Source organism: Microcaecilia unicolor, chromosome 10 (assembly GCF_901765095.1).
Source record: "Microcaecilia unicolor chromosome 10, aMicUni1.1, whole genome shotgun sequence".
Taxonomy (NCBI): domain Eukaryota; kingdom Metazoa; phylum Chordata; class Amphibia; order Gymnophiona; family Siphonopidae; genus Microcaecilia; species Microcaecilia unicolor.
In genome coordinates this window covers 18799080-18816750 of record NC_044040.1, presented here as the reverse complement: position 1 = coordinate 18816750, position 17671 = coordinate 18799080, and the positions used below count along the sequence as shown (strand labels likewise).

General features: G+C 45.0%; 1 protein-coding gene across 1 annotated transcript in view; it reads left to right on the top strand.

Annotated features, from left to right (window-relative positions):
* TSPAN33 (tetraspanin 33) overlaps nt 1-5829 on the top strand; it is a 33245-nt gene extending 27416 nt beyond the window's left edge. Inside the window, exons 6-8 of the mRNA XM_030216613.1 lie at nt 424-552; nt 3551-3712; nt 4907-5829. Of these exons, the coding sequence (XP_030072473.1) occupies nt 424-552; nt 3551-3712; nt 4907-5008 (393 nt within the window). The 3' untranslated portion in view covers nt 5009-5829. The remainder of the gene's footprint in view (nt 1-423; nt 553-3550; nt 3713-4906) is intronic.
* The last annotated feature ends 11842 nt before the right edge of the window (nt 5830-17671 follow it).

The window sequence follows — 17671 nt, the reverse complement described above, 5'->3', positions numbered from 1 at the left end:
CAAGGGCACCTGGCAAGCTACCCAAACGTACAAACATTTTATACAAGTTATTCTCGAAATTGTGGATTTTTCCCAAGTCCATTTAGTAGCGGTCTATGGACTTGTCCTTTAGGAAACCGTCCCACCCCTTTTTAAACTCTGCCAAGCCAACCGCCTTCACTGCGTTCTCCGGCAACGAATTCCAGAGTTTAGTTACGCGTTGGGTGAAGAAATATTTTCTCTGATTTGTTTTAAATTTACTACACTGTAGTTTCATCGCATGCCCTCTGGTCCTAGTATTTTTGGAAAGCGTGAACAGACGCTTCACATCCACCTGTTCCACTCCACTCTTTATTTTATATACCTGTATCATGTCTCCCCTAATTTTTTCTGTTCTAGTGGATTGACTTTTTTTTTTTTTTTTAATTCATTGTATGTTTCCAGTTTAGCTGCTGTGGGGGAATTTCCTATAAGGACTGGTCCCAGAACATGTACTTTAACTGCACCGCAGACAACCCGAGTCGAGAACGCTGCTCTGTGCCATACTCCTGCTGCCAGCACTCTGATGAAGAGGTGAGATGCCCAGGTGCCCTGTGGGATGGTGCTAAGAGGGTGAGAGCAGAGCAGCTTGGAGGATAAATCATTTGTGCATTTTGAGCCTGGCAAAAGCTCCTAGCTGTCTTGACACTTTTTTTTTTCTCGTCTCTTCCTAAGAATTATGCAGAGATCCTTGATGTGTCCTCTGGCAATTACTACCCTGTAGTGATTTCCGCCATGATAGGACAGGGGGTGTGTTTGTCTTGTAGTATAGTTAACACTTTTTTTTAAAGTCCAGTTCTGATGCCAGTATGCTTTACCGTTCTTTTTCTATTACTATTCAAGATGTTGATGTAGGCACTTCTGGGATGCTTTCATGACAGCGTATTTTTGGCTCCCGAACAACTTGAAAGTATGGAAAGAGAAGGAACAATGTTATTGTTGACTAGTAACAGAAGCACTATGCGAGCCCCTAAATATGCAGTATAGCAGTACCTTAGAACTGCCACTGGGTGGCAGCACTGCTCTCTGCATGTCCCCCTCCGTAAGCCCATGAGCTGTTGGGATCTCTTAGGGAACAGAGGGTATGGGCTAATGCCAGTATGCGGAGAGTGCCACCACACTGGTCCATCCAAAACAATAGCAAATGCTATTGAAAACAATAGTAAAATATTATTAGAAATAAGGGACTGCCAATGTGTATTGGTCATTTGGTTCTGGGGCTACATTCTGTGTATTCTGTATATTACTGTGTTTCATTCCCCTTTTTTTAACGATTGATGGTTTTTATTCAGGATCACAAGCATCAAAACAGTTTAAATTTAAACCACCTCCTGTCTGGCCCAGGCCCAGCCCTCACCTCTAGCCCAGATCCTGATTCCGTCTGGCCCAGGTGCCTTATTGAATCAGCCAGTAGGTAAAACCAGCGCACAGTAGCGGGACTTCCTTCTCCCAATAACTTTAAAGATTGACTCTGTAGCCCCAGCTCTCTCCACAGTGTTACACACAGCCCTGCCACCAAACTGTTGGGCCAGTCATGCATTTTAAGCCGTTTGTTTGAATGAGATTTATGAGCTGTCATATCTTAGCTCTGAGCAATTCCATGTGTAGAGGCTTGAGCACTGCAGCCTAACCGACTCCGAGTACCACTGTGCGGAATCGTTGCTCAAGTCTCCAGCGACCTGTTCAGTGGCAAAGCCAAAGCCCTTAGGTCACAGGGGGATGAGGGCTGAGCAAGCTGCTGCTTTTGGCCTTGTTGACCATCGCCTACTTCTGGATATCATGTCGTCACTTGAGTTTTGGGACTCTGTTTTGGGGTTGTTCTCTCCTTACTTCTCTTATTTTTCACTTTTTAGAGGGTGGTTTTGGAACAGGCTGCCTAGATTAGGAGGAGGTGCCTGATGTTGCCTGTGTAAAACGGTAGCACAAATCCTGCAGAAATCCGTGCCTGGATTGAAGGTGCAAACAAAGCAGGTGTAAATGTTTGCACGTACTTTGTGTATATTACATAAAATATGAATGAAATTGATCCGCCCAAACGCTTCCCCCGAGCAGAGCATGCTTACTGTACAGGTATGCATTGGCTTATGTTGCATGTTAGAGCCGTATTTCGATAAATTTTTAAATCACGATTATTTATTTATTATTTAATTATTAGGATTCATTTACCCCCTTTTTGAAGGAATTCACTCAAGGTGGTGTACAGCAAGAATAAGTCAAACATAAGCAATAGACAATTACAGCAGTAAAAATAGTCAAACAACCATACAAAGTATGGCATAGTATACTACTAACAATGTCAACACAATACCCAATAAAACATTATAATAGACAGCTTAGGGTGTCAGCAAAGATGGAACATTTAGATAGGTAAAATAAAGTAACAGGATTAAGGAAATAAGGGACTAGTTTAAGGAAAGTTTGCATTCTTAGCTAGGGTCGTAGTGGATAAGCCTATCCTGCTACAGGTTGGAAAAAGGACCCTTTAGCATCTTAACAGCTAGATTCTACGTGTGCAATAACTGGAAATCTGTGAGTAGAAAAGTTATGCATTTGCTGTTTGCCAGAAAAAAGCTTGCTTTGAATATCGGCTCTCTTGCCTGTTCCAAATTTTTGTTTGTGCAATTTTCTTACAAGTCAAATTTTCATAAAGAAAAACATCTTTAATATATTAAAAAAAATCATTATATAAAAATTAATTGCTACAGGAAAACCTATGAAGGGAAATTCTTGCACAGTTAGTTTATTTCTTTTCTTTCTCAATGCTGAATAAGTCACTACAGAAAGGCAGTATATCAAATCCCATCCCCTTTCCCTTCTCTAGACTGATAATCTGTTTCCCTCTCTTCTGCCTGCAGATCCAGCATCTCTCCCTTTCTCTTTCTTCCCTCCCTCTTCTCTTCCTCCAGGTCCATTCTCTCTCTCTCTTCCACCGGTGGCCCCTTCGGCCAGTCTACTTCTGTTGGTCCCTGGCAGTGGCAGCGTTGCACGTACACTTCCTGTGGCCTGCTCCAAAGCTTTCCCTTTGAACCGTCCTGCCCATGCAGAAACAGGAAGTGATGTCAGAGGATAGGCTAGAGGGAAAGCTTTGGAGCAGGCTCCAGGCAGTGTATGTGCAACGTTGCCAGGGACTAACAGAAGACCACCGTTAAGGTGGACTGGCGGGGGGGAGGGGGGAGGGCTGTGATACTGAATCATGGGTGGTAGGAAAGATGCTAGATTGTGCTGAGGACAGGGGTTAGGAGTGGAAAAAGCAAAAGATGTTTGAAGGAGGCAGGAGAACTTGCAGCGTGATTTTTGTTAAAAAGTGCGATTAATAATTAATGCATTAATTGCAAAGTTAACTGCGATTAACTTGCTGCCCTAATTTTTAACCTTTTGTCTGTAACAGATTTTGGGGATTTAATTAATTTTGTTCTTTATATCTGGCTTGGCTGTGAGCTCTGTCTTGTATTTGTACAGTTTTGCATACATCTAGTAACGCTAACGATTGTATTCTCACTCCATGCTGTACCCTTCTGCTCTGGTCCTGCAGGCGGTGATTAATACAATGTGCGGCCAGGGAATGCAGGTACTGGACTATCTGGAGGCTGGCGAGTTTATATATACCAACGGCTGCATCGACAAGTTGGTGAACTGGCTGCACAGTAACCTTTTCCTGCTGGGGGGCATTGCACTGGGTCTGGCCATTCCTCAGGTAGGCTTATCCAGTGTTAGAGAATGACACGCATTACCTGACCCCCCAGTTTGGGAAGCTCTGGCTTAGGGCCTAATATTACGGGGTGCCTCACACTTCATTGGTAATGGAAAACTATTAAAACCTAAAATTTACTTCCTATTTAATTGAAGGTGGGGGGGGGGGGGAACTCCTAAATATTATAGTTTAGGCCTGTGGGATGAGGTTGAAAGCCTCATGCATATCATAAGGAGATTCAGTAAATATCATAGGCCCCAATGATCAAAGGTAAATGCGGGTGCTACTAGTGCCTCATTTACCAGCGCGGAATGATCAGAGGGGTCTGTCATGAGCGCGCCAGGGAATACCACAGAGCTCTGTTCATACGGGCGGAATAGCGCCTTAACCCTTGCTGGTGTTAGGGTTAAGGCTCTCTTCCTCCCTCCCCTCCCCCCCTTGCTAGGGCTGTCACTGTCACCTCTGGGGGTCCAGTGGACCCCTGGATCCCCACTCCCCCAATGGCTAAGGTATATGTTATGGAAGCCCTGCCCAGCCCAGGGTGCACAGGGCCAGGGCGCTGCTATTTTGGAAGCTGCGCTGGAAGGAAGAGGGAGTGCTACTCCGTCCTCCATCATCTCAAGGTACGGGAGGTTGGCTCCTCTTTTGGTTGGGGGGGGGGGGAGCGAAGCGGAATGGAGCAGGTCATGTTCAGGGGGGGGCTAGATCACCAGGGCCTCTGTCTTGGGGGGGGGTGGTTGGCGGGTCTGGAGATCCACTGGATGTGTTTGACAGGTCCAGGGTTTTTTTTTTTTTTTGGACAACCTGAACCTGTCAAATAACTTCTGTGGGAGGATTGTGCCTTGGGCGCATGCCTAGGCACAATCCTCCCACAGAATTAGCCCGATGATCAAAACTAGTAGCATCTATAAATTTGCATTCCATTAGTTTTGATCATCGGGGCATTGCTTCCCCATGCTGTTCCAGCTCTGATTTTACAACGCTGTTCGGACCAGCAGCATGGGGAACCTGATCATTGGGACCTTAAAGTTTGATAGGTGATGGTGTTGAAGTTAATTAAGATATCCAGGTTTTCTAGTACTGTGTTTTAACCATTCCAGCATGTCAGTGGATTTTAATGTCCTGTCTGTAAGTAGATTATTTCCTCAGGGCATTTTTGGTGTGATTCCCTTTCTCTGCTTTTGTCTTGTCCCGCAGCTAGTGGGAATCCTGTTGTCCCAGATCCTGATTAATCAGATCAGAGACCAGGTCAAGCTTCAGAAATATAATCAGCAGCACCGAGCAGATCCATGGTACTGAAGGTGGGGATCCCAGGAGCATCCTTTGGTCCCAGCAGGATATGCTGGAAACGTTTCACCCTGCAGCCCCCAGCATGAGGCGCAAGAGACGCTTCCCTCTGCATTTTCCAATGGGCTTGCTGGAAAAATATTTCCCCTGTTTTTTAGCTGTACTTTTTGTTCCCTGTGTTGGGGAGGAACCTGGATTTTCTTCCCCCATCCCCAGCAACCTACTGAAGGTTACTTGGAGCCAGAAAGGAATAGATGAAGTGTATGAACCTATTCTACTTCTCAGAATGTCTCGGCAACCATGAAGTGCTAACGGAGCTTCCAGCTACCTCCACTGTTCTGATAGGTCTGAAGGGTTGAGCCTTCACACTAAAAGTCTCTTAACTAGGCTTCATGATAACCCTTGTTGGCAGAAGAATTCAGCATATGCTAATGTGTTGGCATGAACTGAACTTCGTAACATGAGGTGGGCATTCTCCACCTCCAAGAGAGGGTAGTGATAGTGAATGAATAACTGGGACACTTTGGTATAGATGCCTGGCTCAGTTTCAAAAGAATTGGTGAACCTGCAGGCGCAGTTCCTCTATTGTTAAAGCATTAGAAGTAAGTGAACGTACAGCCTGCAGCATTCCTACTAACCAGATGTGCTTTCTTCCCCTCCTTAAATCTAGTGACTCGGTCAAATATGACTGCCTGTGATCCTTGGACTAAATTGCTCCTTATGGGTTGGTTCAATGAATTGTCAATCATGCCTGCTTGGGAGGGCCTTATTCAACCCTTTGCTGTATTACTTTTTCTTCCCTGGCAGCCATTTTGAATCTTCTCAGAGTGATAGACTCTGAATTCAATGCAGATTGGGGAAATGTTTGAAAACCTGTTTGTAGCACACAGTGTTTAGGTTTTATTGGGAAAGAGTCTGAGTTTATATTGATATTTATATTTTGAGAACGAAATGGTTTTGAGTGCCATAAACTAAGACAGAGAAGCAAACCCACCTAATACAGTGTTTGTAACAAGTCTTAGTATTATCTGAACAAATAAAGTTATTTATTGTGGGACTTAACCGTGGTGTTGCTGTTTTGGTAACTGCTGTAACGCAGGAGACAGCTGCCAAGACCAAGGAATGGCAGAGTTCCAGTTGTGATAAACTACTGCCTTTTACCCTGGTTACGGCAGGCAGGAGTACTTAGGATTCAAAGGATTCAAAATATTTATAAATACTGTGAAAAGGATTTGTGGGAAGGCCTGTTTTTATATAAGTTAGTATCGCTGTTTCTTCATTGACCACCTAAACCTCCGGAAAAAAAAACTAACCTGTTTAAAAAGGCATACCCTACCAGTCCAACATAAATGCCTGATCTCTGCAACACAACAAAACTAAAGTACGTAATGGACATAACACAACTCTTCTGTTGTATGATTCCCTAATGTGGCTGTGCCACGTGAACTTTATCTTACCACAATATCACTCTTGTATTTGTTTACACTGGAGTCTGCAGACGCCTCTCTGGTACTATGTAAGCCACATTGAGCCTACAAATAGGTGGGAAAATGTGGGATATAAATGTAACAAATAATAAATAAAATAAATAATCCGAAATCTCAAAGCAGATTTTCTTCCCCTATAGCCTCTCTGATGGACCAATGCTCAGAACTTTAGTGCTATACTGAACAGTGCGGGAAAAATAGCTCCTCTGATGCTCGACACTAATTGCATGCAAATAATATGCGTGCTGTGAGAACGAAAGCAAAGGGGAGGAACGTTCCTGGTGCATGCGCACAAGAATTTCACGGTAAGCACATCACTTGTGCATATGCAGCAGTCAAGCCGGGAAGCGAAGCGTACATTGGCATCGTTCCTCTGCTCCTTTAAATAGAAACCTTTTCAATTTTTTTTCACTGAAGGGTTATATTTAAGCGCAGAAAACAAGCGCTAACTTGCGCTTTCATGTTCAGCTTTGCTCCGATTCGCACTCACGTGTTTCTCACTCTCAGCGCTTAGAGGCTTCAGGGGCTTCTTTCTGCTTCCAAATTAAAACTGGTACATTTTAAGGAGAAAATCACGGGAAATCCTGTTCAGCACACCAAGAGTGGAGGTCACCAGAGAGAGGTTCCAGCAGTAAGGGTGGCTTTTTGTGTGCTGTTCTCTGAGCACTGGGGAGGGAATATGAAATGACCTCATTTAACATAATTTTGTCTATATTTAAATACTATTTGCGCTAATGTTTGGCGTAGCACGTGATTTCCCACGCTAGAGCCCTCTGAACATTCTGTGCAGATTTAACGCCAATGCTAGTCCAGTGCTAATCGACTCTAGTGTTGGAGTTAGGTTCTGTGTCACAAAAAAACAATCCTTCGTAAATATAAATTGAGGAAAGGAAGATTGAAATGATACTTAATTAAAGAGGGAATAATTAGTGAACCAGGTCTTTCCCATAAAGACTTGAGAAAGACTTAACGGTCGGTTTGTTAATTGAGCTCTTAATTACCAATCCTCATAATAGCTCTTGAAAATGTAGTGACCGTGATTATTGTGCAGACAGACAGACAGAATGCTATGTATAAGTGATAAAAGTCTACCTTTCGCCAATGAATAAATCAATCACAACAGGGCCAGACGAGGTCATTTTTAAAAAAATATTTTTATTAGATTTTTAAAGATACATCAAACAAAAGAAAAAAAACATGTATTATAGTACAATATAATAAAATACACAAAGCTGAGTTTAAACAGAAAAGTTCTATAAATAACGAGATCATTTAAATAATTTTTTGAAAAGGACTTAACCTTGCTCATAATTTTGGAGTATGTCCAACAGAGTACCCCATTTTGGAGATTCCTTCTAAAGAAACAGCTATCTTACAGGCGTATGGGCCAGTCTTGCATGAGTTTTATCCCGTTTCAGAAGAAGTTATATGATCACCTCCACAAGGAAAGGTCCAGCTAACCATGTTAATGCCTGATCTGTCTGGCAGCCACCAAGGAGGAAGATGTAGGTTACTGATGGGAGGACAGTTACAGCCAGACTGGTTGGGGATAGGCTTGCTTTTCTGAAGTAGGCTGTGAGAATTGTAAGGCTGTTTATAACCAGTGGCATTCCTAGGAGGGCGGACACCCGGGGCGGCGCCCCATCCCCCCGGGTGCATGCCGCTGGGGGGGGGGGGTGCCGCAGCGTGCGCCTCCTGCGAGTTTACTAACTTTGCTTGTTCGCTGCAGCTCCCTCTGCCCCGGAACAGGAAGTAACCTGTTCCGGGGCAAAGGGAGCTGCAGCGAACGAGAGAAGTTAGCAAACTCTCACAGCAGGCGCGCGCCGCGGCACCCCCCAGCGGCGTGCACCCGGGGCGGACCGCCCCCCCCCCTTGGTACGCCACTGTTTATAACTATTCTGCATGCTGTTTTAAATTCTTTTGTAATTTTTCAATTTATATTCTGTATTTCTTATTTCTTTCATTTTAATTTTTTTTAGGGCTGCATTTCGATTAAAACTTGTAATTGCAGAGCTGCAGTGGGGGGGAAAGAACATCTTTAATCATGTGTATGACTGATGAAATGATTGTGTATGTTGTTATCTTCAGTACGGAAATTCTGTCCTGTCCTATCATATAATGGATTTCCTAGCTTAAACTACATTGTATGCTATTGTACATTTTTTTGACGTGTAAACCCGTTCTGGCTTGCTATGCAGTAAGTGACAGTATAGTAAACAAACGATAACGTTTTAATCGAAATGCAGCTCTAGTTGGAGGCGGCAGCTTTTGGCACAGCCCTAGCGCCTGTATTTGCTCAGTCTTTTGTGACATCACAGACTCCTAAAATGGAAAAGAATGAAAAAAAAATCAGCTTTAAAAACAAAACAAAAAGAAAAAAACAACATGCTTATGATGTTCCATATGGGGCCTTGCAGGGCTGCCCCAACCATTCAGCAAGACTAGGTGGTTAACCTCTATTCCATCTAAGCTGAGTGGGAGTCCTCCACCTACAGTCCTACCAGTGGGTGGTGCTGTTTCACTGTCCACATCCTATATAATAATTCTCACCTCCAATGTTCGAATGTGCCTGGGACCGTGCCTCCCTCGGAGGTGGTCTGCTAGGCAGACACACACTGACGTCAGTGACAGCTGATTCCAAAGCAAGGAGCGTGTTTCCCTACTCCTCCCCCTGCCTGGGAATCAGCTGTCAGTGTGCCGCTCCCTGCCACTTCGGAGCAAGTGACAGGGAGCAGGGCAACACAGACCCTCCCCCCTCGCGGGGCAACACAGACCCCCCTCTCGCCACATCACTAACCCACCCCCCCACCCGATGAGCATGAACACCCCGTGTCCCCTCACACACCTCCCACCGAGTTCCACACTGCGCCCTCCCTTAAATTTCAACACCCCCCTGCGTTGCGGCCCCCTGTACCCCCCTTCCGTGACCCTGTCAACCCCCCTTCCTGCCGAAACCCGTCCCCCACCGCCGTCCAGTACCTGTGCTGACGGGGGACCCCAGTGATCTGTTGAAGTTCCTCTGCGTGCGTCTGACGTCAGACGCACGCAAGGGAACTTCAACAGAAGATCATTGAGGAAGCAACGCCGCGAAGGCCAGCACAGGACTTCGGCTGACAGGGGTTGGGGTCCCCCGTCAGCACAGGTACTCCACGGCGGCAGGGGACAGTTTTCGCCGAGAAGGGGGGTCGACAGGGTCGCGGAACGGGGGTACAGGGGTCCGTTACGCGGAGGAGGGGGGGTGAAAACGGAGGCAGGGCAGAGTCTGGACCAGCGAGGGAGGGTGGGGGATGGCCTTGCTAGCGCCTGTTTCCTTCCTTTAAGAAACGGGCATTTTTTACTAGTTTTCAATAGTGAGGGACAGGCAAGCTCTGCCTGTCTGTAGTGCAGTGGTTCCCAAACCCCGTCCTGGAGGCACCCCTGCCAGTCCGGATTTCAGGATACCCATAATGAATATTCAGGGGAGAGATTTGTATGCGCTGCCTCCGCTGCATGCAAATCTATCTCATGAATATTCATTCTGGATCTACTGAAACCCTGGCTGGCTGGGGTGCCTCTAGAAAGGTTGGGAACCAACCACAGCTCTAGCGATTGAAAACACAATATTGAATCGCCACATCCCACTGGCAGAAATACAGTTGGAGGAACTCCCGCTCAGCTTAGAGGGTAGCAGCAGCTTCTAGGAGGCAGGAAAGAGCAGCTGCAGCCGAAATAAAATAATAGATCCTGACAGCCGCAGAAACTGAAGAGAAACCATCTACACCTACTTTAACCTGCATTTATAGGATGTTGGTGGTGATCATGATTTGAGTTTAATTATCAAAGATTTTTTTTTGGGGGGGGGGGGAGGGGCTGCAAGTTAGGGGGTTGAAAGTCAATTGAGCAGGATTTGGGGGTAAGGCATCTTTGGGATTCTGGAATCTTGCTACTCTTTGGGTTTCTGCCAGGTACTTCTGACCTGGATTGGCCACTGTTGGAAACAGGATACTGGGCTAGATGGACCATTGGTCTGACCCAGTATGGCTATTCTTGTATTCTTATGTAGGTTCACGCTGGTGTCTTGCCTGAACTTGCATCTCCGGGGTCTCTGCAGCTCCAGACTGAAAGATTTGACAGTCCTTTTTGATTTATTTTAATAATTATGAACTTATGAGCCAGTGCAAGCTGCAGCTTCCCGTTCTCCCTACAGTTGAAGCATACAGAAAGGACCACACATAGCATTCCCTGCCCCACCCTCTTCTAGGCCTATTACCTAGTTAATCCTGGTTCCTGGAATTCCACCAGAATCTTCCACCCGCTGAACCATATCAGCATCATCAGAGGAATTAATAACAATCTCTTATGTTTGCCAAGCTGCTTCTGCCTCCTTCTTGGAGAGGGGGGGGGGGGGGGTGTCCTTGTTATCAGTGTGTTTTTCATGATTTGTGACGTCCTAATGCAGAATTTTGAAGTCTGATGAATTTGAGTCCCAGCCAGACCTCTCTCTCCACTGATCTCCCCTCGTTTCTCTGAGCTGTGGTTGAAATTCAGCAGTGTATGAGAAGTCTGCTGGATAGCACCAGTCTCTAAAGACAGCAGGTTTTGAGTATGACCTTCACAATTTTTTCCATCACCACTCCTCCTGGAATTAATTCTGCTGACTTTTTTCCCATGCCTGCTTTCTTGCGGTGCTGGAACATGGGGCGGATGGATAGTATTGACTAAGGCAGAGGCAGCTTCAGGCTCCGTGTGTGGTCCTCCTTTCTCCTTCCGTGCACGGTCGCCTCCTCCCCTCCACCAGCTGCGCTGCTAGGGAGAGGCCCAGTCAGGCTTATGCTAGAGCTGTTCTCAAATGGAAGAAAATTCTTTCAGTCAGCCAGCTCAGGCTAACCGACTTTCTCAATTCTAGCTCAGCTTATTATGCCCCTACTTTGGTGTGATTTTCCACAAGGGTGGGTATAACTAAGCAGGGTTCAGCCCTGCCACTGTAAACCAACTCCATGCTATTAAAACTGTGCGTTTGTGTTGTTTTTTTTAATGCTTAAGAGTTTGTAAGCATTTTGGAGTTTTCATCAGCCTCTGGCCTAGCTCTTTGTCATCATGGGAATGGATCTCCTTTGCTAAGGTCTGTCTAAATTTAGCCCTAGGGCCAGGTTTATGCATATTTTGTCCCCTAAACTGTAACGTTTAAGAGACCTCCCTCAGTTAAGTGAAAGTAAATTGGTTTTGAAAATACTAATTTGTAGGTTTTTGTGAGAAAAAAAAAGTCTAAATGCAGATTTATGCCACTTTTTGGACATTAATCTCTTTTATTTATATTTTGCTGACACCTTTTTACTTTTCAGTAGTAGCTCAAGGTGAGTTACATTCAAGTACACTGGATATTTCTCTGTCCCAGGAGGGCTCACAATCTAAGTTTGTACCTGAGGCAATGGAGGGTTAAGTGACTTTGCCCAAGATCACAAGGAGCAGCAGTTGGATTTGAACCGGCCTCCTCTGGATTGCAAGACAGGTACTGTAACCACTAGGCCATTGGTTCCTGAATTTTTTTTCAGTTCATGGCACCCTTCATGTCCCAGCAATGTTTTGCGCCCCCCCTCCACCCCACACAGGTCTCCATCTTTTTCTCTGCACAAATGTAACAGTGCTAGGGTGTCCCTATAACCAGCCTTTCTAAATGACACACTGCTTACAATTTATAACAAATTACTATACCTATGAAAAGTGTGATCACTGAGGGACCCACCCCACAATAGCCAGGCCCCCTGCAACCAGTCACAGAATCTATGACAAGGCAGAATTGGTGTGTTGAGCCTGAGCTCTTTCATTAAAACTTGGGGATCATGGGTCAATTTTAGCAGACAATGGAAAAGGTGCCGGTACTCAGGACCCCCTCAAAAAAAAAGTCCTGCTACCATTATTCCCAAGTCAACCCCTCTTTGCATCCTCAAGTCATGTCCTCTAGTTCTACCCACGTTCCTGTCTCTGGAACAATATTAATACCTTTTGCATATTTAAGAGTCATATCATATCACCCCTATTTTTCCCACTGAAGGAGGGCCCAGAGGCAGGGAAGGAAAAGTAGACCTCTGGGGGTCACATACTTACAGGGCTGTGGGCACAGAACGTTTGATAAGCACTGTACAAAAGGGTTGTTCTCATTTGATGTATTTAGGGGAACTGCTTTGAGGCAGATGCTCAGAAGCAAATGCGGACATTAGAGACCCTTAGCGTCAGACTAACACCCACATTTGCTACCGCAAAATATTCAGAGGCGGTGAGTGTATGAAATAACATACCCATATATGGTAGTTAAGCCCCACCCAGTGCATTATGCCACCATTTTGAGGAGAGAAGGAACCCTAGTCCCTCCTGTATGAGACTAGAGTCACTGTATTTTAAGGTATGAGGGGGCTTGGGGGGGAGGGAAGCTAGACCACCAGGGCAAGCTTTCAGGGGCCAGGCCTGACAAGGGTCCCACTGAACCACCATGGTTCTGTATTTGCGGTGGGGGGGGGGGGGCTTGGAGGTCCACTGGACCACCAAGACTTTGGTTTGACAGGTCTGGGCTTTTTTTTTTTTTTACACCCCAGACCTATCGGACCTCTTCTGCAGGAGGATTGTGCCTTGAGTGTATACCAAAGCACAGTCTTCCTGCAGAAGCCCCCCCCCCCTATGATCAATGCATGAATTTGCATGTTATTAGCATTGATCATTGGGGAGCTAAACTGGCGCTGTTTTTCCCTGCGCGCTTCTGAACAGCGGCACCTTTGTGTAAGTCTCACATTATGAGAGCTGAACAGGACCAGCTGAAGCTCTCAAGGGTAAAGCAAGCGCAGGGAAATACTCTGGAGCTGACTGAGGTGGGTTGGAGGGGCCGATACAGGGCTCTGTGCTACAGTTCAGAATGGCTTTCCTGATGCACGCTTAAAAAGAAATTGTGCTCTGTGCATTAAAGAAATAGAATACACATAGGCTGTAAGTAAAAAAATATCTAAGAGAGCATGCTAGAAACACGTGCAACAAGTCTGTGCTAGCAGTATCTATGTTTTATGCCCCCAAAATTTGCACGTGCTGAAATGCTCTTTGGGAGTTTTGCAATATGAATATTTATGTGCAGAAGAGAATTCCAGCACACATACAGTCAACAGTCTAGCGCTTCACTCTTTGTTTCAGCATGTCTTCCCTTCGGCCATGTCCTTTTCTTTTGATTAACCCATCCTCTTCCATGAAGCCAGAAAATTTGCAGCCCTTTCTATTCACAGTAAAGGGAAGAAACAGGTATGAAATGTTTTACTACTCCTCGGACATGATGTTAAAGTCCCAGCATTAAAAAAAACCCCCACTGCGCTCATCGTTTTGATCTCTGCATCTGCGTTCAATACAGCTAATATCTTCGTTACCCTGGGACTTAAATGAGACAAGCACTGAGACAGCAAGTCTTTGCATGGAGTAAGCTTGTGAACAAAACTCATTTTAACACAGAGCTCCCATGATGGTGCACAAAATTGTGCACAAATCCTAGCACACTTTATTACGTTGGCCCTCTGTTGTCTGTCTATGAAGGTGTCACCCTCGCAATAAGGATAAAGTGGAATGCATTCATTGAGCAGGGGCTAAGGAGTAGTGCTGTACTAGCCCTCAGTGCAAGAGATAGGGAGAGCCAAGTGTGAACCATATGGTGACACCTAGTGGCCACACCAAGAGTCACAGCAGAAGTTGCTTTTATGTAGGGTCTAGGTCTAGACTGCAGTTATTATTATTTATTTAGATTTTGCTCACACCTTTTTCAGTAGCAGCTCAAGGTGAGTTACATTCAGGTACACTGGATATTTCCCTGTCCCAGGAGGGCTCACAATATTTGTGCCTGAGGCAATGGAGAGTTAAGTGACTTGCCCAAGATCACAAGGAGCAGCAGTGGGATTGAACTGGCCACCTCTGGCTGTCAAGACAGGTGCTCTAACCACTAGGCCACTCCTCCACTCCACTTGGATACTGAAGTACATTACCTATAGAAGGGTGGAGCTTGGCAGAAAAGACAAGAGAACATGCTGAAAGTGATAGACTTTGCTTTGCTGATGAAAGCAAGATAAGAGTGAGGAGAGAGGATGTGCAAGATAGAAAGGAATAAGGAGAGATGCTCAACATTAAGGTTCTCTGATGAGAGTCAGAGGAGGCTGGCCAAATGGCTCCACATTCACCTGACAGGACTGAGCCAGCCATGGTCTTCTAGATCAGTGGTTCTCCAACCCATCCTGGAAGACCACCAGCCAGTTGGGTTTTCAGAATATCCCTAACGAATATGCATGAGCGAGATTTGCATACTTGTCACCTTCCTTATGTGCAAATCTCGCTCATGCATATTCATTAGGGATATTCTGAAAACCCAACTGAGTGGTGGTCTCCCAGGATGGGTTGGAGAACCACTGATCTAGATCTTATTTCTCAGTTGCATTCCCTAAGAAATGCAAGACTACAAGGCCAGGCTTTCAATGGGTAAAACCAGAAGTGGATCAGCCATGTTGGGGAATCTGGAGCTAGTATGCAACCATGAATCAGGGAAAAGCACACTGAGAGCGCTTCTCTTCCCTTTCCCATTCATTACACAGTAACATAGTAAATGATGACATAGTCCATCTAGTTTGCCCAACAGTCACATTCATTATCAAGTCATGATTAAACCAGCAATGAATGTGATATAACAAAGCTGTTTTACAGACCTAGGTCTGCACACTCTGAAGACCCCTTTCCTGCTGCTGCAACAGGTTCTCTGGGCTCCATCCTGTGAGAAGTTGCTCATTAGACCCTAATATGGTCAACATTTCTCATTGTTATTGCTAGCCATATAAACAGTTCTAAATAGCTTCTGTGCACGCACAGCTAAGGGGACCCGGGGATTTTCCTTATGTCTCTCCTCCTGACAAGTCACCACTAACATACGTGCCACACACTCCTCTGCATGTCTGGATCTCAAACACAGGGGCTGAGATACAGGGGATGAAGATTTGGAAGAAAGAACATTCTCTGCTGAATGACTTATGCACATAGATATAGCTGAGATCTGCATTGAGTATAGGGCAGAAGCATAGCCAGGTTGTGATGCCAAGGGGAGCAGAGAATGGACTGTGTAGGCATGTGTGTGCACTACACAGGCATGACGGACTGCTGAAAAATAGGCGCCGTTGCAGTCAGAAGTCTGGGGGAGCGGTCACTCCCCTGGCACCCCACCTAGCTATGCCTCTGGTACGGGAATGCACTCACTCTAAAAATGACATTAGCAAACAACTGCCAAGCAATTGTCCGGTTCCTATGGAAGCAGCTTGTAGGTATCATCAGGTACCAATAAAAGCACTAGCATCTAATTGATTCACATAATAATAAATCCTAATTAATTAATTAAAAAAGAAAGCAAGCAAGCAAGCAAACAGAGAGATGGGAGAGGGGGTGGAGAGTGAAATCATTTGTGTCCTCAAGAACTGACCCAGTATTAGGGTCCCCATGTCACAAGGAGTTCTTATGTGATACCTTTTTAATGTAGAAATTAATTAGTTCAATAAAAGTTTATTGCTGATAGCTTGTTTATTGAAGATTATAAAACAAACAAACAAACAAATCTAAGGTGAGACCTTTAGATTGGACTATGTTCTGGACTAGCTTTTGGGACCTAACAGCCCCTTCCTCAGGTCAGAACAAGCAATGCTTACTTCTACATTAATAAAAGTGGTGCATCCTGTGTTTTAGCAGCTGTGCCAAAGTGTCACGTAGAAGTCCACGTCAGAGATCCTTCATCCTCTACATGACAGCCAGGAAATGGAAAGCGCAGGGGTGAACTGTAGGAGTTGGGGGTGGAATAGCGAGTGAAGGGAAGTTGTAGGAGCAGCAGTCATTTCTGAGCAACCTCACACATTGAGCAGTGGACACCTCTGCAAATTCTCAATTTGTACATGGAGGGTTAGGTCCAGTTGTAGACCTAAGGCCTCTGGCAGACTCTCAGTTTGCAGCCACAAAGAAGTGGAAAGAGCAATAGAGGGAGCTACTCTAGAGTTGTGAGTCAGGATCTTTTGGTCCTTCCGTGTCCAACTCCTCTCACCGCTTGATGGCAAACATGGAGTAGATCCCGATTCCTAATGTAGAAGAAGATGGTTCTTGGAGTGTCATGATAGAATTAACTTGTAAGTGAATGCTCTGCTATACAAAGGACCACCACTAGAGGTGCCAGAGAAATGACCCTATAAGTACAGAGTGGGATTCCTGGGAGAAGCTAGCAGAGCCAGGTTATTACGAATACAGGTGTTGAGTATTCTTCCAATGTGCTTCTGTCTCTGGTTCTACTGGCTTTCTGATTCTTATCGGGCACCATAAGAGAATATCTCCCTGAGTGTGAGCTTAGTGCTGGGACTGTACAAGTGTAAGAGTTATTGGTGTAGGGTTGTTTCAGTTAGATCAGGGGTTCTCAGCCCAGTCCTCAGGAGGACACACCAAGCTAGTCAGGTTTTTAGGATATCCACAATGGATATCAATCTAATATATTACAACAATTATGAATTATCTCACAATTCTTTATTATGTATGACAAAATATTTTAAAAATTATTAAATCTGAAATCACATCATTAAGTGCTGTATACAAACATCCCTTCTGCCTAGTGAAATTGCACCATATAAATACGTCTTACAATCCACATAGCATCCACACCATACTAATCAAGGGGAAAAGATTAATCCAACTGTAATGTACTTACTCCAATGATATTCCAAACAGTCTGCCTTGAAAAATCCAGATTGGATCACATCACGATCCTGAGATGTGATCATCAAATGTCCAAGCCGAGTTCCATGGGAATTATATGGATTAGATAAATCAGCTTAGCAGAACTCAATAATTCCACGCTGATCCACTCAAAAGTAGAATAAACAAAACCACACTGAAGCTCGTTTCTGCAAAGTACCGAACCCAACATGGTCTGTGTTTCACTCCACTAAGCATCATCAGGAGTCGGACATCTAAATATAAAATAACAGTCACTATATGATTGTCCCCTTCATGCATACGTCAAACGCACCATCACATAAATTATAAACAAGTGTATATCACACTCCAAGCCAACACAACACAACACATGGCAGGTACACCAAAAGATGCCCACACATGCACATGAGGCTTGCTGAAATTTCAGCTTTTTAAAAAAACCACATGGTCCACCCCCTACACA